The following is a 21,891-nucleotide window of genomic DNA, read 5'->3' on the forward strand; positions in this document are numbered from 1 at the left end:
AGGAGCACCTCACCCACTCTGAGCACCCAGCGCCATGACCAGTGCAGACTATTTGTTGAGTTGGAGTTTCCTTGGTTTTCCTCTTCAAGGACTTTAAACTAAAGTATGTCTGCGCTATGTGATCACAATTTCCCCACTGAGCACTGCAACTGGCCATAAAGCAAAGATGTAACACTTTGCTTTCTGGAATGTCTTTAATCTCAACTTGTATAACAGAAATGTGGCATGGAAAACCTTGCACGCCCCTGGCAATGTGAGGCTTACCTGGGCCCGAAGGAGTAAGACTGTATGAAGGCAAGAGGCTTGGGATGCTGAGAATGACCAGACTTTGCCAGAACCTATGTTTGGGACAAGTCAGAAGAACAGCCTGCGGAGTCCTATTCCCATCATCCCACCCACGCCCTGGGAAATTCTTCCTGAGCAGCTGTGTCTGCAGAGCTACACCAGCCATGTTAGTCAAGTTCCCCACTAATATTTATAGCAGTTGCTTCAACTCTTTCCAAACAGTGTCTGTTGTGGGAGGGGCTGAGTTAGAGCCCCCAGAGGGTAGTAGCTGTGAGTTCACAGCTTGGGCCTCGAGACAACAGGAAGTAAGTGGGGGCAGTGAATGCAGTTTCCAAGAGAAAGTGCCACCTGTGCAGATGGGGTAGGACGGCGAGCCTGGGGCTGGGAGCCTCTGCCCTGCAGTAGGCGAAAGCCTGGCTCCAGGAAGGGGAGAAATGGAAAGCATCCAAGAGAAATGAAGTGTTCCCACCTCCTGCCTGACTACAGCCAGGACTATGGCTATTTGCTAACTTGCTCCAGCCTCTGCTTCCTTATCTCTTTTAGGGACAAAAGCAGAAAGCTTTCAAAAAAGAGTTTTATTTTTTAGGACAATTTCTGGTTATTGTTGTTTTTAAAGTTTGAACAAGTTAAGATAGAGCAAATGACTAAAGCCTCCATTCTGAGAGTAATTATGAAACCTTCATTTTCATAGAACTATAAAGTTTACAAAACATTTCCCATAATGGAACATAAGCCCTTGAAATTGTGATGATCCTTTTACAACCATGTGAGTTTGGAGAAAGAACCTCGGGGAGATTCATCTCATGCTTTGTCAATGATCACATAGCTTGAAAATGGCAAAGCGGGGATGCAAGCCCACATTTGTGAATCCAGCCTCATGTGCTTCCTCTACACCATGGCACCCTGTGGTACCATCAGGGCATAAAAAACACTGTTCGTGATGCCATGCATACTTAAAAATTCCTGACTTCAGATTTAAAGAAGCACTCCATATTTCAGCTGGCAAAGCTGGAGCCCAGGGGTGTCTAATGGTGCTTTTGGAGGAAGGTCTGTAATTGGGTCATTTGCCTTGCTTTGAGCAAAAGGGAATGATTACAGCCTGTGGAGCTCTAGGTGATGGATTGTTTGAAGTGTCAACTTGGTTAGAATACAGCCCCCCAGTTATTCAGTCAAACATTAATCAAGATGTTGCTGTGAAGAGATTTTTGCAGATTTAAAGTTTCTAATCGATTGACTTTAGATAGGGAAGATCATCCCGGATCATCTGGGTGGGCCTAATTTAATTAATCAGAAAGATCTTAAAAATAGAGCTAAGGCTTCCTCAAAAGAGAGTAGAAATCCCCCCTGTGGAGAAGAGCTCTGGGCCAGGCCTGAATTCCAGCCTCCCATCATCTTCCCTTTCTGACTTCCCTCTGGATTGACTTGCTTAGCTCCCAGCATCATGTAAGCCAGTTCCTGGTGTATTCGCTAGTGAGACCTGCCGCAACAAACTGTCACACACTGGGTGTCTTAGAAGAACAGGCATTTATTGTGTCACAGTCCTGGAGACAAGAAGGCTGAGATAAAGGTGTTGGCAGGGTGGATTCCTTCTGAGGGCTGTGACGGAGAATCTGCTCCATGCCTTTTCCTAGCGTCTGGTGCTTTGCTCGGCTTGCAGATACAGCATATGATGTTCTCTGTGTGTGTGTGTGTGTGTGTCTCTCTGCATCCAAATTTCCCCTTTTATGAGGACACTAGTCACATTGCACTGGGGCCCACACTAATGACCCCAGTTTACTTGATCAACTCTTTAAGGCCCTATTCTCAAATAAGGTCACTTTCTGGGGTACTGGAGTTTAGGACTCAGACATATCTTCTGGGCATTCTCTGGTTGAATCAAGGCTAATTCACTGTGTGTGTCTCTCAGTCACATTCCCTGCAGCAGCTTACCGGAAAGACTGGATTCTTCAGGTAGGGCATTCCATGTCTCCAGAAACATTGCCTCATCCTCTGATCCGGAGATGTTTAATGCTGGGTGTAAGCATAATATAATTGTTCAGATCACACAAACAAGGCCCGTGCTTGGAGCTTGGAGGTTAATTATTATTGTTAGAATTCTGGGGCATCTCAGTCAGCTGAACTCTGTGGTTAGTTTCACTAAAAAGTGGAGTAATTTAACTGGAACCTGGCTTTGCCATAAGTAGCTGCTTACCCTCTAACAAGAATGAACAACCTGAGAGCTTTGTGGGGTTTGCACTAAGTGCCCACAGGTATGAGGGCTTGGAAGGGAACTGTGTAATTCAGGTGTCTGGGGCCTGGGGGCTGGTGAAGGTATTTCACATATTGGAGCCCCTGTCCCATGCCACGATCTTGTTGATTTAATCCTCACTACATTCTTTCCAGCCATGTGTCATTCACCCATTGTACGGTTGAAGAAAATGAGTCTTAAGACAACTCTTAGATCACATATCTGGTAAGCATAGGCCCAGATTCAGACACACAGTTGATCCTCATCCTTTGTGGATTCTGGATTGGCAAGTTCACTTACTCCCTAACATTTATTTGTAACTGAAAAGCAGTACTCATGGTGCTTTCAGGGTCATTCATGGATATTTGTGGAAATTTTGAGTTACCTGATGCACGCGTCCCTACTTGAGGTCCAACGGGGTGACACTCTGCCTTCTTGTTGCAGCTCTCATACTATAACTGTTCTTTCCATGGTCTGTTTAGTGCCACGTTTGTTTGTGGGGTTATTTTTTTTTCATTTTTGTGTTTTTTTGCTGGTGACTCTGCTATTCGAAATGGCCCTAAACGTAGTGCTGAAGTGCCATCTAGTGTTCCTAAGTGCGAAGGGGATGTGATGTCTTTGAAAATACACACGATAAGTTTGTTCGGGTTTGAGTTATTGTGGTATTGGCTGTGAGTTTGGTGTTAACAAATTAACAATACATCCAGTAAGGTGACTTCCAACAGAAACAGACATAAACCAGAGGCTCACGGGACCCTAACCGTGGACCCCCCCCCCCAGGAACACTGGTTCAGCATTCACTCGTTTCCGTGTTCGCGGCGACTTTGTAGAACAGAGCTGCTGCGTGTGGTGACTCCATCCGGTCCACGTTGGGCTCTAAAGGCTGTGCTTGGTTAACACATTATGAGGACGAGAATGTGGACCCGAGGTATTGGTGCCTCTTCCGCCTTACCTGTTTCAGGAATGAAGGCAACTGTGGCCTGAAAGCCTCTGAAAGTCACATTTTCATCCGACTGGAAGCTGACGAGCATTACACCAGAGGAGCTCAGCACAGGGGCTGGGGCAACGAAGCCGCACAACCGAGCTGGTTCAAGTCCAGCCCAAGCAAGACATGGTGGTCAAGGGCCCCGAAAACAGACGTGACATTGCAGTAAAAAAAAAAATGTCCTTTAGGTAACTATTAAGAGATAAACTTTTCTGGTGGATGTCACTATTTGTTTTCAAAATAGACCGGCAGTTGGCTTCTTTTTACTATGTTTTTAACCCCATCAACATTTCAGTTCTGTTTATCTCCCAAACACTCATACTCGGAATGCCACTAAAGGAATTGCTTCTAGCCAGAGGGCTTATCTCAGTGGCACTTTCCCCTTTTGACCCCTTGCTCATATGGGCTTTCCATATTTTCTGTTCAAAGGGCCCTTTGATTCTCCCCCTCCCTCACCCCGCCCTGATGTAGGGGAAGAAGGAGTGGGGGTAAGAGCGTAGGGGCAGACGGAGGTGGTACAGGGGAATGAAGGAGCATTGGGCCAGATCCTTTTAAATCCCAACAAGGACTGGGCCCCAGTGCAAACCAGGGAGACTGAACTCCAGGAGCACACACCTATTTCCTTCTTCCTTTCCACATCCTGGTGCACCGTCAAGTAGTCGGAAGTGCAGTCTCCACTCTCCTCTATTTCCAGGTTCTGAAAGGAAAGCTGAGAAAGCTCAACATTACATCCGGGGTAAATAATAGGAATGAATTACCTAGGAATGATTAAGCAGAGAAGTTTAGATTGCCCAACTCACTCTGGAGTGTGACCTTAGATGAGAAAGTTAGTGGGACCGTCATGAGTCCAGATACAGTCCCAGTATAAAGGTGGGAAAATATGCAAATATTTGAACCCCTCAGCTACCTCCTAGAAGGAGCAAAGAAACAGCAAAGTACAATGTTTGAGCAGTTTGATGGCACTGGCCCACTGAGTGTGAAGAGAAGCGTAGTGGGAGATAGGGCAGATGAAGCAGGACTTTAGATTTTGGACACACACACATGACAGGGATGCAGTGGAGCCTGAGCACTGAGCCAAAGCCACAGGACTGCAGGAGAGTACAGAAGTGGAGGCGAGTGATCATTAATGGTGAGTGTGGGCATGGGAAGAAGGAGCCGTGTCTGAAACAGGATTTATTCACACACTTCTTAAACCCTTACTGGGAGGCTTTCTGGAAATGAACCCTCTTCTCTCTGATTCATGGCATGCTCATAGTTATGTCTCGTAGTGCTAATTTCCAAATTACTACCTAGGATGAGGCCTGCGGGCTGACGCTGTGCCTGGCCAGGAGTGAGAGCCTCACTCCACTGATGCACAGCCCTCAGCGAACCTTTATTGGGTAGGTGTTTTTTAATTGCTTCCAGCTCTGGCATGTTCAGATTGTCATCTAAATTTATTTTCACCCTCCTTCCAGAAAATGCTCATACTTAAACTTTTATCCTCCATCACTGATAACAAACCTTCCCTTAATTCTTCCTCCTGAAATTTCTGCCCTGTGTTTGCATTTCAGAAACTTTTAGAAAAGATCTATGCTTACTTTCTCTGTGTCTTTTGCCTACTCATTGGCAAAACCTGTGTGATCTTGTTTCTGCTCCTAACACCTGACTTTACTTGATATTTCAGACACCACCTCTCCTGCCGCCTCTCTGCTGTTCAACTGTCCAATCCAGTTACTCTACCCTTTCATTAGGGATGAGGTGGGGACTGGACAGTGAATGTTCAGTCCTCCTCTTTAAAGTCTAACTTTGTGTTATAAATCCAAAGTATTAGCCACATTGATCTGTTAATTTTGTTCGGTGTTTTAAGTTAAAGGCTCCATGCTCTGGACCAGCACGGCAGCCTGCCAGTTTGGTTCCCCTGTGGTTCAGGTTTCTTTTAGCCACTTGAACACATGAGAACTTTGAGGTCTTGTTCACCTTACTCTTCCCCCTTTTATTTACTGCTCTGCTCTCTCAACTTCATACTCTCTTGCTTTCAATGATTATTTTAATAGAAAGACTTCTAAATAAATGCCTAGTTCCATCCTCACTCTGACTACGGTCTCACCTTAACTGCCTGGAGGCATTGCTTGGGGGATGGCTCACTGGTGTTTAATGGACAAGCAAATGAACAAACGCCACTGATTGAATACTAATAAACTCCGCCTCCTGACATTCGAGGCTCCCACACTTTGACCTGAGCCTTACCTTCCACCACCCCTGCCTCCCTCTGCATGTTACGTCTGTCCTGCCAGAGTCCCTGAACCTGTTCTACGCTGCTTGCTCTGTCCCTCTGCATGAGAGCTTGATCATTTGGGCCTTATTTTCATGGACTTGTGTTAGCCATTAATTACAAAGTGTTTCTAGAAGGGACTAGAGAGTGATGGAACAATCTGCCAGGTACAAAATTTAAAGCAGCATTTCAACAAAAAGTCAAGTGCACAGTTGCCATCTGGTGGTAAGTGTGGGTAATTACAGGAGGAAACAGGCTGGGCTGTTAACAAGTGTTTGTTGGTAGCTTTGTATGGCAAGGCGGTATAGTAGGTACTAGGTACTAAGGATACAGCAGTGAATAAGTCAGATAAAAACCTCTGCCATAATGGTGCTTATGTTAGCTCTTCTCTGGAGATACCACAGCAAAGTAAGGGTAACAGAGTCACTACCTTAATTAGATAATGTTTGGGGGCTTGAAAAACCCAGTTACAGTTGGCCATATCACTATAGTCTTCAGGGTAGTGCAGGCTCTGTATGAGGCCCTCTTCAAAAAGGACAGTTAAGGAACTGCAGCCCGAATCTGAAACACAAGGGGAAACATCTAAACAGTGGCATCGGCCAAGCAAAGAGGAACCCCTATGTTTTCCCTCCCGTCTTCCACAGAGATGCGTGAACCGAAGCTTCGAGCAGAGCCAACAGGAAGGACGAGGCTCGTGATTTTCAGAACTTGCTGGGCCCTCTCACCACACTTGCATGTGCAATAGCAGGACCATAGGCGTGCCTGTTCCTGCCGCCTCACGCCGGTGCCCCTCGGCATTGTGGAGCCAGGAGGGCCTTGGGAGGGAGCTCCCTGTCCCTCACCTAATTCCTATGCAGCCTTAGCTTCTGCAGAGGCGCCACAGAGTGTGTTATAAAAATTAATGGTTTTACCAGGAAGGTAGCTGGGTGTAAGAGCTTTATAGGTGAGATTAAACCCAGTGGAATAATCTGTGGCATCAGTGAAGAACTTCAACCTTACAGAGTTGGAGGCAACAAGAACTGATGAAGCAAGGCTTTCTCCACAGAACTTCCCTGCAACACAAGAAGATTGTGGCAGAGCTCAGAAAACCACACCATTCAAAGACTTCAGGAGAACTGAACTAGTTGTTGTGATAGTGCAGGGTTGTCTAAACCAGGGCTTCTTAACCTTGGCACTACCGACACTTAGAAGTGTTCTTTGTGTTCAGACTCCTGTGCGTTGTAGGATGTGTTGCAGCATTCCCGGCCTCTGGCCTCTGGATGCCAGTAACACTCACTCCAGCTGTAACAGCCAAAAAGCTTCTAAGACATTGCCAAATGACTCCTGGGAGGCAAAATCACCTCCAGTTAAGAACCCCTCCAAAAACACCTCTCCTTCATTTCTGTTTTTTATGTAAGTAACTTTTCTGTTCTACACACGAGTATACAATTTTATGCTTAGCTGGACAAGGCAGGTAATTGCTATGCCTAGAGAAGCAGCAAGCTGCCCTGGAGGCCCCGAGAGGTCCTGCAGTATGTCCGCACTTCACTCCCAGTGGGCTCCGGGTCTGGCAAGAGAGCCTAGAAAGCCTGGTTCCATGGGAAGCAGATGCAGCCAATAATGCACTGTGGCCTGATTTAATTCTTTTCTACTGTCAGTTTTGAGTCTCAAAAACTGGAGACAGAAAATGTGGTGTTTACAGGTGTCTCTGTGCCAGACATGTAACCAGGCCCTGCTAGCACTAATGCCCATCTGACAATCCAGTCACCAGTAAGTCTGTCTTCTGAAGAATATACTGACAGGTAGTTGTGATGACAAGACTCTGCATCCAAGTGGGAAAAACTGAGTAACACATGCATTTCCTCTGGTACCAACAGGGTCCAGACGCACAGTCTGCAGGCAGATGTATTAAGAGGATGTTGTTCTAGACCTAAAGTGGCTGTCACAGTTAACGGGCAGTCAGACCAGAGGTGAGAGGGGAGGGGTTGCAGAGGACAGTACTCACTGCTTGCCGTCATAATACAGGTAGGGGCTTTCTGGGAAGTGCAGCTCCCCCTCAGACTCGCTGACCACACGATCCTCCTCACTGCACGAGGCTGGGAGGGAACGAGAATCAGGCTAACAGTGATGGCTAGTCACAACAGCCCTCGCTTTCCTTAACCTGTACAGATGCTGGAGACTCGTGGTTGTTAGTGTGCGTGCACGCTTCCTTTTTTCATGGAATCTTTTTTGACTTGGCTTCCAGATGCTTTTCTTCTTTTTAATTCCTTTTAGGTACCGCTGCTTTGAGAGTCCATGATTTCTTCTCCTTCATTTTTGTTCTTCTGACCTCATACTCCATTCCATAAATACGGGTAGTTCCCAGGTGGTTCTGTCCTTAGTTTTCACCTGTCTCTGCCCGAGCCCTCTAACCAGTCTCAGTCATATCCTCACTTTCACCTGTCACCTCTGCACATCTGAACCTCGACCTGATTTTTCAGTCGTCCCTTAGATATGTCTCTGAAAATTAACATGCTATAAATGCAATTTCTCCTGGTGTGCACTTCTGGTCTGATTATGTTTATGTGCCCTTTTCTTAGTCCCCCATGGTCAAAACTTAGGTAACATCCTTGATTCCTCCTCCTCATCTAAGTGACCAACAAGTTCTAATTCTTCTTGTTTCTATTCCCTCCTTTTCATTCTCTGGCCGTTGCCCTAGGCCCAGCCATCATTCTTGTCTCTTGAGCTAATGTATAATCTCATAAATCTACCTTGAATTATTTTCCCCTCCAATCTATTCCCTATATGCTGCTCTTATGCCACTAAAGTATAGCTCTAATCTATTTAATTAATCCACTTCCTGTTCATCAATAAAGTCCAAATTTTTCTAACTGGTTTTCAAAATTTCCACAATTTGGTCTCAGGTTGATCTTGAGAAACAACTTCCAGCCAAGATGGAGGTGTAGGTACATACACTTTGTCTTCTCACACAACCAAAAGAAGGACAACAACAAATTTAAAAACAAAAAAGAACCAGAACTTTCAGAAAATTGAACTGTCTAGAAGTCCAACAGCCAAGGAGTTAAAGAAGAAACATTCATCCAGACTGGTAGGAGGGGCAAAGACGGGCAGCCGGGGCAGAGAGGAGGTGGAGCAAGGGAGGTGGCAGCTGGCAGACTGGGCAGTCTCACATTCACGTCTGGGTAAACCAAAAGGAACAACTGGGGAGTGAGACAGACCACACAACCCAGGTTTCCAGCGCGGGGAAATAAAGCCTCAAAACCTCTGACTGAAAAAACTGTGGGGGTTACGGTGGCAGGAGAAACTCCCAGCCTCACAGGAGAGTTTGTTGGAGAGACCCACAAGGTCCTAGAATGTACACAAACCTACCTACTGGGGAATCAGCACCAGAAGGGCCCAATTTGCTTGTAGGTAGTGGAGGAAGTGACTGAGAGCCAAGCAGGTAGCACTCTTCCCTCTCGGACCCCTCCCCCACATATAGTGCCACAACACTGCAACCTGGGTTGCTCTGCCCTGGCAAATACCTAAGGTGCTGCCCCTTACAACATAACCAGTGTGCCAACAAATATGTGGCCCAAATGAAAGAACAGATGAAAGCTCCAGAAAAAATATAAATGATGAGGAGATAGCCAACCTATCAGATGCACAATTCAAAACACTGGTAATCAGGATGCTCACAGAAATGGTTGAGTATGGTCATGAAATAGAGGAAAAGGTAAAGGCTATGAAAAGTGAAACAAAAGAAAATGTACAGGAACCAACAGTGATTGGAAGGGAACCAGGACTCAAATCAATGGTTTGGACCAGAAGGAAGAAAAAAAAATTAACCAGAACAGAATGAAGAAACAATAATTCAAAAAGACAAGGAAAAGCTTAGTTGTCCCTCCAGGACAAATTTAAAGGTTCCAACATCTGAACGATAGGGGTGCCAGAAGGAGACGAGGAAGAGCAAGAAATTGAAAACTTATTTGAAAAAATAATGGAGAACTTCCCCAATCTGATGAAGGAAGTAGATTTCCAGGAAGTCCTGGAAGCTCAGAGAGTCCCAAAAAAGTTGGACCCAAGGAAGCATGCACCAAGGCACATCATAATTACATTACCCAAGATTAAAGATAAGGAGAGAATCTTAAAAGCAGCAAGAGAAAAGCTGAGAGTTACCTACAAATGAGTTCCCATAAAACTATCAGCTGATTTCTCAAAAGAAACCTTGTAGGCAGGAGGGGGCTGGAAAGAAGTATTTGGAGTCATGAAAGGCAAGGACCTACATCCAAGATTGTTCTATCCAGCAAAACCATCATTTAGAATAGAAGGGCAGATAAAGTGCTTCCCAGATAAGGTCAAGTTAAAGGAGTTGATCATCACCAAGCCCTTATTACATGAAATGTTAAAGGGACTTACCTAAGAAAAAGAAGATAAAAAATATGAACAGTGAAATGCCAACAAACACAACTATCAACAACTGAACCTTAAAAAACAAAAACAAACACTAAGCAAACAACTAGAACAGAAACAGATTCACAGAAATACAGGTCACACAGAGGATTATCAGTGGAGGGGGTAGGGGGTAGGGGCAGAATGGGAGAAAAGGTACAGGAAATAAGAAGTATAAATGGAGACAGAATAGGCAGGGAGGTTAAGAATAGTATAGGAAATGGAGAAGCCAAAGAACTTATATGTACAACCCACAGACAGACGTGAACTAAGGTTGGGGAATGCTGGTGAGAGGGGGCATACAGGGCAGAGGGGAATAAAGGGGAGAAAAAAATGGGACAACTCTAACAGCATAATTAATAAAAATATTTTGTTATTATTTTTATTTTTTAATATAATTATTTTATTGATTATGCCATTACATTTGTTCTATTCCCCCTTCATTCCTCTCCACCCTGCACACCCCTCCCCCACCATTCCCCCCTTTAGTTCATGACCACGTGTCTCAAGTTCTTTAGATTCTATATTTCCCCTACTATTCTTACCCTCCCCCCTATCTATTTTCTACCTACCGTCTATGCTACTTATTTTCTGTATCTTTTCTCCCCCTGTCCTCCTCCCACTCCACTGTTGCTAACCCTCCATGTGATCTCCATTTCTGTGGTTCTGCTCCTGATCTAGCTGTCCTCTTAGTTTGCTTTTGTTTTAGGTGTGGTTCTTAATAACTATGAGTTTGCTGTCCTTTCACTGTTCATCTTTTTTAATCTTCTTTTTCTTAGGTAAGTCCCTTTAACATTTCATGTAATAATGGCTTGGTAATGATGAACTCCTTGAACTTGACCTTATCTGAGAAGCACTTTAACTGTCCTTCCATTTTAAATGAAAGCTTTGCTGGATAGAGCAATCTTGGTTGTAGGTCTTTGGTTTTCATGACTTGGAATACTTCTTTCCAGCCCCTTCTTGCCTGTAAGGTCTATTTTGAGAAATCCGCTGACAGTCTGATGGGAACTCCTTTGTAGGTGACTGTCCCCTTATCTCTTGCTGCTTCTAGGATTCTCTCCTTCATTTTAATCTTGGCTAATGTAATGATGATGTGCCTTGGCGTGTTCCTTCTTGGGTCGAACTTCTTTGGGAGTCTCTGAGCTTCCTGGATTTCCTGGAAGTCTATTTCCTTTGCCAGATTGGGGAAGTTCTCCTTTATTATTTGTTCAAATAAGGTTTCCACTTGTGACTGTTCCTCTTTCTCTTTTGGTACCCCTATAATTCAGATGTTGAAGCGTTTAAAGATGTCCTGAAGGTTCCTAAGCCTCTCCTCATTTTTTTGAATTCTTGTTTCTTCATATTTTTCTGTTTAGTCATTTTTTCCTTCCTTCTGGTCCACTCCCTTGATTCGAGTTCCAGTTTCCTTTCCAGTACTATTGGTTTCCTGTGCATTTCCCTTCATTTCAATTAGTTTAGCCTTCATATGTTCCTCTAATTTGTGACTAAAATCACTGAGTTCTGTGATCACCAGTGTTTTGAACTGTGCATCTGAAAGTTTGACTGTTTCTTCATCGCTTAGATTTATTGGCTCTGGGGCTCTGAGTTCTTCTTGAGCCATGTTTTTATGTGTTTGTACCTGTTACATAGGAGGAGCGGAGCCTTAGGTGTTCACCAGGGCGGGGCCACCCAGGTCACTGGTTTGTGATGCTGTATGTGGGGGTGGGGTAAGAGAGGGAGCAATGGCGGTCCTCTCAGCTTACCTGGTCCACCTCAGCACTCGCTCCCACCTGTTTATCTGAGCACAAATGTGCGAGCCCGCCGCCCTGCGCTGGGGCCTGCGCGGTCTGTTTCAATGCACGTCTCTTCATTGGTTTATCTGCTCGCAAACTCGAGACCGGAGACAGCCAGCCCCGCCTCGCCTTCCCGTAGCTTCCCCGCACCTGGGATCTGCGCCCTCGACTGCTTACACACTGCCCGGGTTGGGGGATCATTTTTTGCCCAACCAGCTCTGCTGCTGGCTTCGCCCCTCTCACCAGTTTAGCTGAGTGGTTCGTTGTTTTTGGACTCCGTATTTTCGATTTTCTGTGGTTTGGTTGCGTTAATTGTTGTTAAAACTTTGTTGTTTTAGATTTGGTTGTTCGAGAAAGCAAAGTGTTTCCACCTATGCCTCCATCTTGGCGGAAGTCTCAATAAAAATTTTTTAAAACATTTGGTCTCAAATTGTGTTTCTAATAAGACCCCCTCACATATCCTACACTTCAGCTGCTTTGACTCACTTGTCTCCTTACAACCTACATTTTCCTATCTCTATCCTTTAGTATCCATCCAAGATCACAACTGGAATGCCTATTTTTCTTTACCTGTATCTCATTTCCACCTGACAAATGTCTACTCCTTCTTTGTCCTTTAAGGTTCAACTTAGAAGATGTCTGTGCTCCAAAGCCTCTGTCCTTCCTGCTTTGAGCTCTCTGGGTACTCTTTCTCACATTGCTTCTTATAGGTAGTTCCACAGACTCACAGAACCACTGCAGATTTGAGCTAAAGATGCCTTAGAAACCATTTGGTTCAAACTTTGTCCTTTATGAATGAGGAAACTGAGGTCCAGAGGTAGGAGGGAGCTACCCAAAGTTAGAGTGAATTCATTGCAGCCATGCAGTGTAACACCAGGCTGAATCCCCTGAGTATGTAAGGACACTTTCAGGTCAAGGTGTGTAGCTTATTGACAACATCTGTACTGCCTCACCCTCCTCCCTCAAGCCTCTGACCCAAAGCAAGGTGGCAAATGTTTGCTGAATTGAGATGGAGCTCTATATTGACAAGACATGAAGTGGGAGGGAATCTGGGGCTCCACCTGGGTGAGGGACTGCGCTGATCGGCATGGAATGGCTATGGGTTTTCCAAGTGGTGGTTTTATACCTAGTGAGTGAGGACAGCTCCTGCAGAGGAAGACTTTTGATTATAAGGGGAACTAATATCAGAAATGCTAGATATTAAGTCATGCTTCTAGGAGAGCAGGCTGGAGAAATACCCACCTCTGGAGCTTTTTCTCTGAGTCCCTGGGAGAGAAAAAAAAAGATGCAATTCAAAGTTTGTGGTATCCTAAACAATAGTTCAAGAAGTTAGCATTTCCCTGGCTTAAAAGTGTAAAGATTTTTCTAGTCAATATGCAACTAATAAAAATCTAATCTGTGGAAAGAACAGAAGGGATACATCGACAAAGCAAAATTGGCCTTTTGTTTTAAGGACATGAATACTCTCTTCTTTTTCACTCTTTATCAAATAGGTGAATTAAATGACAGGCCATGACACAGAGGCTTGGAAGTTGCACAGAGCGCAAAGAGGTCATCTGGTCTACTTCTCTCATTTTACGTAAGAAGGGAAGCTGGAGATGGAAGTGCTTCACCTACAGCCACAAAAGAATTGCTAGAATAGCTATAGCTTGAACTGAGGGCTCAGGTACCTGCCACTGGACCATATCCTTGAAAACAAACCCAAGTCTTACTAAACTAATTTGAATTAACCCCTTTGTGAAAAAATAGAAGCCCTACTGGGGCTGGAAGCCACCAGTTAAGAAAACAATTAAGTTTGATTTGGAGGCAGAAATGAAGTTTCAGTTAACCCCCTGGTCGGTCTAGTAGAGGGGTGCATGTAGACCCAGGTCTTTTCAGACTTATGCTACCTGGATCTGGACCAGGCCTTCTCAGCTGTGGCATTTGCTAACATTTGGGCTGCATCGTTCTTTCTTATGGGGGCTGTCATGTGCATTGTAGGAGATTTAGCAGCATTCATGGCCTCTACCCACTAGATGCTAGTGTTAAATCCCCATCCCGAGCTGTGACAACCCAAATTGTCTCCAGACATTGTCCCCTGGGGTCAGTATTTCCTGTGGTGCTGAATCTTGCTAGCACAGTTGAGAAGTGGTGAATACATATATGTATGCCATACCACATATCACATTTTGCTATTGTTTTAGGTTAAGGAAATATCACAATACTTATGTGCTACCCTAAGAATAGAAGCAGAACCTGTCTGCTGAGTGGTCCCAACTGGCCTAGACTCTGCTGATGCTCTTTCTGGTCCTCACTTCTTGACCTTCCATGCTAGCTTCATTACCAATTTGGATGTGTTTTTGGATCCAGGGAAGCACTTTGCTAAGGTCTGTGAAGATCCCAGGGGATCCTTGGTCATCGCTCTGCATGTTGTTGCTCCAGCCTCGACCACAGCCCAAACCCCAGGATGTCACACCAGCGAGAGTCCAAGTCCCTTTCTTGTTCCGGCACATGAGGGCACCTCCTGAATCTCCCTGTAGGCACAAAAAGCCTGTTACCATCACGATCAGTATCTGAGCCCCAAAGTGCTCACTCTTTTCACCCATAATAACATTTCTTCACTTCTAATAGTTTGGACTGAGGCTTGGAAGCACATCAGAGCCTCATCTATTAGTGGAGTTTATCAGTTCCGTTTCCTTCTTTCCCATCCTAGGCTTTCATCAAGCATCAGGCTTTCTTTCTTTTCCTGTCTCATCTCACAGGCTCAGAGAAGTCTTGCCCCAAAGCAAAATTGAGCTCAGGTTTTGGTCAGCAGGAGGGATAGAGGGAAGGTAAATCTCCCCTTATACAGGAACTGGAAGCCTCTAAATAGGAAAGAGCCAGCCATTCTTGAGCGATATTATTGGCATTATCTGTTATTTAGTCATTTGCAAAAAGTTGAAGACCTCCTCTGAATTTACTCCCCCTGGTATAAATAGGTGGTTTAAACTGTCCCTTTACTTTGATTCAACCTCTCCTGTCACTCTTGACCCATCTTCAGAGTCCAGTGTTACAACACTGAGGGAGGCCCTGCCTGGGGCCCATCAGCCCAACTGCTCCCACCTACCTGACACGCATCTCTCCCTCCATCTGCAAAGCCTGTGCAGAGAAAGGTCCGCCCACTGATGGGTTTCTTCAGGGTTAATAGAGCTGCTGCACACTCCTCCTGGGTCAGAATGGGCAGGTTCACTTCCTGCAAGACTTGTGAGAGGATGCCATCTAGAAAACACAGAGATGAGAGCCCCAGCAGGGCACTCGTCCACCCTTTCTGAGTTGAAGGTGCCTGCCCTGTTCAAGTTTGTGTCTTCTGGAAAGACCTGAATTTCTAAGTACATCTTGATATTCTCTGTTTTTGAAAATGTTTATACCATTGTTTTTTAAAAAAACATTAAAATTTCTATTTTCTGATTAACCAGCAGAAAGTCCAGACATCTGATTAAGGGTAGGGGCATAGAAATCCTTACCTTCAGTCAGGCGGCCCCAGCCTGCAGTTGTACAAATCAGTCCAGGCTTAAACTGTTCTCCTGGCTCTGGAAGACACATGGGCCCCACAGACTGGCCTGAAATAAAGAGCAAGGCAGGGCATGGAGGGGAGGACACCAGAAACCCCTCCTCAGCTGGCATCTAGGTGGTTCCCCCTCAACTCTTCTTGGAGGAGTCGTGATATTTTTGCCTGACACTTCAGGTGTCGCTTGTCAGATAAAGAAAGACACTCTCTTTTCTGTATAATCCCATATCTGAAGCTACAAGCAAAAGCATTTCAAATAGGGGACCCTCCACCTCAAATCCTTGTCCCTATGTCGTTGACCCCAAATTGTCAGGCATAACATATGCTGTAAGGAATGTGCTATACAACAGATTTATGGAGAACATGGGTAGATAATTCAGAGTGAGCCTGAAATGTTTACCAAAATGGAAGGCGCCAGCCATCTTCAGAAGAGCAATATCATAGTCCATTGGTTTCTTGGTGGAGAAATATGGGTGTATGATGATGCTTTCAATGGTGAGGGTTTGCTCTCCTGGCTCTGTATGGCTCAAATCATGTTTTCCAGCAGTAATGTTCAAAGCTGATGCACTGTTTCTGTGAAGAGGAAGCAGTGAAATGAATTAATTTCATTGAGCCTCTGAGTACAGTTGTAATGGTTGACAAATGGGCCTCCTCAGAGTAGCATGGATGGATAACTGGGGTCATGGCTGCTGAACAGAAAAAGTGAGAATGATTCCAACACTCAATAAAAATGCAGAGGTTCTCAGTGTGATTAGGGGAGTAGTAAAGAAGGGTTTCGTGGAGTCAATGATGCAATAAATGGAATACTTTGCAATGCTATTTGTAAAATGTCTAAAGATACACATATATCAGATATATGTGTGTATATATATCATATATGTGTGTGTATGTATGTATGTGTATGTGTGTGTATATGTATGTGTGTGTGTGTGTGTATATATATATATAAATAAATAAAATTCAGGGGCCTAAAGCTAGAGTGGACTTTATTTAGCTGCCCTAGGTGATTGGCCTGGCCTCCTATCAGCAAATGATTTGTGATCCTCACTAAGTATGTTGCTTTTTTACTGAGAGAGATCTAATGCACAATGGACAAGTATATTGTCAAGGACATAACAGCACCATAACTCTCACGCCCCAGAGAGCATGCACTCTCAGGGCTTTGGAACTGATTACAGCAGTGGGAGGTGGGGATCTTCTCCTTGCCTCCTTTATGTTTGTAATTTAGAGACCTGGCATGACAGGGGAAAGACCATACTTTTTCCCTTCCTGAAGCCAAGTTACCTGAAAGAACTGGATGAGATGAACTGAGATGGATTAAGATCTTTGGGCTTAGCCACATTTTGAGACGTTTCATTCCTTAAAGTGATGAGCTTGTTAAAAAAATGGGAAGGGTATAATTTTCTCTTGGTGTACTTTCCTGGCTCTTGGCTATATTAAGTACCTAACCTAACGCTTAGCAACTCAGTAGCCTAACCACCTGTCACATCACAGTGGACTTCTCAGTTGACTCTTCTTTAGATGGTCAACTCTCTGTGGGCAGGAATTAGGTCTCACTCATCTTTGAATCCTTGGTACCCACTAGTGCACCAAATAAATATCCAGCAGATATTTGTAGATTTGAAATGGGGCAAATGCGGGCACATGATTTTGATTGCAAGAGCACACAGGAATGGGGATAAATGATGGAAGTTGGTGGATTGGAGCTCATAGAGGCAGGATCAATCCTGGAAGAAGATATGGGGGCCTTCTTTTGTTTTACTGGCCTCCTTTTGTTCTCTTTCATCCAGTTCTTAAGATGCATTAATGAACTACATGATTTTTTTCACTGAAATTTAGGGAAACTAGGAGAGAATTTTCACAAATATTATCTTTGTGATACTTTTTTCTCACTTGGATATTATTCTTTATCAACTTCCACTTATATGTAACTATTCTACTTCCTCAAGAGTTGTATGTTTTCTCCCAAGTTGAGTGCCCTCTGACAACATCACTGAGGCCTACTTGTGTTATACAATTAAGATGTTCTCTCGCCAAAGCATACATCACACAGTTCCTGTTTTAAGAGTTCTTGCTGCATATTCCGAGGGAAAGAAGGGTGATCTGACCTGTATCCATGTGCTGGGCCTTCCCCTACCTGTTTGCAACACAGTGAGCAGCTGTAACCACCCACTGTGGGGAGATAATGGTTCCTCCACAGATATGCTTCTGCCTTCGTTTCAGAGACACCTGAAATGCAAAGACCTTAAATAAGAGCGAGTCAATGCCATACAGTCCCCCCAAACCTGGAGACTGGGCATATTCTGAAAAATAACCCCAGATGTCTTCTTCACAGACACTAGAAATCACCACCTGTGAAGGTGTGAAACCCATTTCCCTACAGCTCAGAAAAAAGAGCAGAGCTGGAACCACAGCTTGCCAGCCCTGGTTCATGGGAGAGGTGGCTAATTTCAGATAATTGGGTGTAAGTATTTATTTTGTGTGAATTGTTGGTATTAATTTATTTTTATAATAATGTTGATTCATACTGTTACTCTAACAATATAAATAATGCCTGTGAATGAAGAGGGAGAAAAAGAGTCATAAGATATAGCAGAGTCCAAATGAACAGGTTTGGGAGAAAGGCAAGGTGAGAGCTAAGGAAGGCTTTCAACACATGCTCCCATCCTCCCAAGCCTCTTAGAGAAATAGTCTGGACCTACACTCTTCTGGTACTCTTAACTATTTGACCTCTACAACTTCTTCCAGCCAACTTTTTTGTACCCTGCCTCTATCTTGGTTTATCCTGTTCATGATATTTGCTTTGACTCTAAAATTACTTACAGAATACAAGTAATACTTTTAATTCTATTGTTGGATTAAGAAAGTGAGTGACTTATTAGAATTGTTCTCTTTTTGACCAAAAATTATTCAATGAGTGATTGAGAAAATATTTAATGCAGAGAAAAGGCTAAGAACAGAATAAAGCAAGTAAGTAAACGTCAGTGATTACTCTCTGACTATGACTTGAATAGGGACTTCTGAATTGACTAGCCAACCAACTGACTAAGTAAGGAACTAACTGATCAACCAACTCTTTAACCAACTCTTTAGTAATTAATTGATCAACCCAGTGAATACAAACTCAGTCAACCAACCATTACCAAATATCTACTCACCTAAAAGTTAATATGACTGACTCAAGAGAAGTACAAATAAAGAGCTTTCAGTCTACATGCATAATTAAATGGCAAGAATACAGAATGGCTCCAAGGGTAAAGAAAGTTGGAAGATCTTCAAAGACAATAAATGTAAACACCATTGGCTAGGGACAGAAGCACAGGGACATTTCTATGGCATGAGAGGGTCAGGAAATTAGACTGAGATAGGATTCTTAGAATATTAGCTATTAAGAAGGAAGTAGCCTTGATTATTTCCTGAGAGGTCCTATTGTATAGGTACAAATCTTATACCTTAGGCATAAAGTAGACCTATGGATAGGACACCTTTAACTTCCCTGGTCATCTTTAATTATAAAGATATAGTTATATTTATACTTATAAAGTTATACTTATCTCTATACTTATAAAGATATAAGTATATTTTTAATATATGTATTGAATCAGAACATTACCTTTTAATTGTAAATTTAAACATTTTTCATCTTCTTAAAGTGGGATTTTTGTCTTAGGGGTTGAGAGTTTGGGATGGCATTTTCAATTTTTGGAACAAGGCAATACGTATGTAACTATTCTGGACACACTTTTGCTGGATCTTAACTTGTCCACGCCACAAGGGACTTGAATCCTGCACACACTCATGAGATCTCTGGTGATGAGCTGGGCAGAACAGAGCACACTAATGAGTGGCATGTGATTCTAAGAGATCCAGTCCCAAGACAGCTTATAGTTCACCAGAGGATGTTCTCTGAGTCTTACCTGCCATGGGTAAGAGCCCTTTACCACTTGGCTTCCCCCAACAATGCGACTAAAAATGTTAAAGTAATTCCAAGGCTGTGTCTTTACCAGACTCTGCCCACAAGTGGGAGCTGGGGAAAAGAAAAGAATAAATAAAATTAGTGATTAGATAGCCTCTAACACTGAGGGATAGGGGGAACTCTTCTGAGCTAGAAAAAAAACTGTAGGACATGGATCATGTAGAAAGATTACAAAATGGTTTTAAGTTAATTGTGGGATTCACTGTCATTGTCAGTACAAAGGATTATTTAGCTTTTGTCACATAGAACATGCATATTGTGATATAAAGATTAAGAACCATGAGGTAGATTTCTACTGGGTTAGTAGGGGTGCAGCCCCCTTTGCTTCTGAGCAATATGAATTCTTCAAGGCTCCTCACAGCACTCTATACTTCTATGATATTAATTATATGCATTATGGTTATTTCTGTGTCTTTGGACCTAACTAGACAATGATGGCATAATCTGCCTGAATTTGTAATTGTGTGTGCATCATCTCCTCTGCTCCGCCCAGGGGGCTGAGTCTGAGACCATGTTCTGTGGTACCTGACGTACAGTGAGATATTGGATTTAATTCTCTCTGAGGGTAGAAAGTAGCAGATTATTCAAGGAGAGTGAGGTGCAGAGGAGACTGTGTCCTGATTCACACACACACCAGACTAGTGTTAGGATAGATGAGTTGCCAGTTAATAGAAGAAAGAACTCTTCTGTCTTTGTGGAAAAGACTTGGTCCCTGAAAGTTTCATTTACTTATTTATGCTCAATTTCTTTGACTCCTCAGCTAAGAGATAGGTAGGATTAAAGATGTTTGAAACTGCCTGGTCACTCACTGTCTTCTGATTCTACTGCAGATCATTCGTTTCTACATGTTTTCTAGGAAGGCCTGGAAGGCCCTGGCTCATAATCACCCTACTTCCTTGCTTAGCTGAGTCCTCTGATCCTTGTTCTTTGCTTGGAGATCACCTCAATTGAGAAGTCTTCCTTGATTTCCTCGAGATGTGCCTGAAGTGTCTCTCTTCTTTCCTCTGTAATACTCTTTTTTCCTCTCCCCTTTTATAATTTTGCCATGCAATATTGTGATAGTGAATTGCTTGTCTGTCTTCCTCATTGGACTGTGAACTACTTGAGGAAAAAAACCTAAATCTTTATTTATCTCTGTATTTCCAAGGTTTGGCACAATTCCTAGCATCAAGTAGACACTTGATGTTGAGTGGATGAACCAAAAGTTTTCCTTGAGAACATACCCTTGACAGCACAGCTGTTTAGATTAATACGTTAAAATATACAAAACTCTTTTGCATAACGTCTTTTTTAGCCCCTCCCCCATTCTGGGCCTGTGAACCGAGCATTACTACCCCCGCTGTGGGTGAGAAAACAAAGAATCAAAGAGATGCATGGCTAAGTCATGGCAAAGCATGGATGCAACACTAGCCTTTCATTTCTGAACCCACTGCAGCCATGACATTAGGATCAAAAGCTGATTTTCTGTTTCAGCTGAATGAGTCGTAAATAAAATACTTCAGATATAAAATATACTATTTTCTGAACTCATTGGAGCAAAGACAGAAAACATGATGATTCTGAGGGCTGGCACAGATCTGACTGCAGAGAACTGTTTTCAGCTTTCACTGGAGGCAAAAAGACCATTTATAATACACTACAGTGAACATGCTTCATATATCCCAGCATGGCAGTTTTCCAAAATATTACAAATGCTTCCAAATTTGTGCTGTTTTCTGAATTTGTTCCATGCATGAGGATGGGACTGTGCAATATGTCCAACTAAGTGAACAGTCCCAGTTTTTTCCAGATCAATGCAACTTGTACAAGTTGTATTCTACAAATGTCTTTCCCAGTTTTATATGCTGATTTCAGGAGGAAAGTCCAAAATAATTACATGAAAAACAATTAGGTCTCCACAATATGTTTGCTTCTCCAGTTTTCCCAAAGAAGTATGGACCGGAGCAATGATGCTCAGCTCCAGCAAAGGTCATTCCTTCAGACAAAGATAATTACAGAGCTTGTTTGCAACTTACCTTTGGAAAGAGAAATATTTGCAGACTTATCTTGTTCCAGACAGATCATTACGAGTAGTAAAACCAGCTTATTCTTACTCATAGGCATTTTGAGATTCAGAGTTTCTTCTTGAAATTTTAAAGAGACTAAGGAGAACCAAAATAGAAAGCCTTGTGAGTCCAGCAAAAAAGCCAATTTAAAAGGAGGTTATTTGTTAACTAAGACTTGAGGCATTCAGCCGTGTCCATATGATGTTTCCGAAAGGTTTCTTGTGAAGACCTTAGTAAGACGTGGGAGTTACTCGCAAAAGCATAATCTTGATTGAGCAATATTACACGCCCCATTACACTCATATCAATTCACTGTTCCTCCGAGTCTGTCAGGCTAGCTAAGTGGTTGGTGTCTAAGGTTTTCATTTGCAAACATTGCTTGCTTCTTAGTACAAATTACCACTTTCTACAATA

General features: G+C 43.4%; 1 protein-coding gene across 1 annotated transcript; it reads right to left on the reverse strand.

Moving 5' to 3' along the window:
- Nucleotides 1-2,191: 2,191 nt before the first annotated feature.
- Nucleotides 2,192-21,535, reverse strand: OVCH2 (ovochymase 2). Its single transcript, XM_053672252.1, has 16 exons — nt 21,448-21,535; nt 19,374-19,483; nt 17,594-17,685; nt 15,857-16,029; nt 15,413-15,508; nt 15,016-15,167; nt 14,254-14,443; nt 13,173-13,196; nt 7,733-7,823; nt 7,496-7,620; nt 6,660-6,800; nt 6,179-6,309; nt 4,113-4,206; nt 3,465-3,596; nt 2,929-2,937; nt 2,192-2,295 (listed from the first exon to the last, which is right to left on the reverse strand). The coding sequence occupies exons 1-16, from the start codon at nt 21,533-21,535 to the stop codon at nt 2,192-2,194; spliced, it is 1,752 nt and encodes a 583-aa protein (XP_053528227.1).
- Nucleotides 21,536-21,891: the final 356 nt, after the last annotated feature.

This window comes from Artibeus jamaicensis, unplaced genomic scaffold (assembly GCF_021234435.1).
Source record: "Artibeus jamaicensis isolate MK-2021 breed Jamaican fruit bat unplaced genomic scaffold, CSHL_Jam_final contig_759, whole genome shotgun sequence".
NCBI classification, from domain to species: domain Eukaryota; kingdom Metazoa; phylum Chordata; class Mammalia; order Chiroptera; family Phyllostomidae; genus Artibeus; species Artibeus jamaicensis.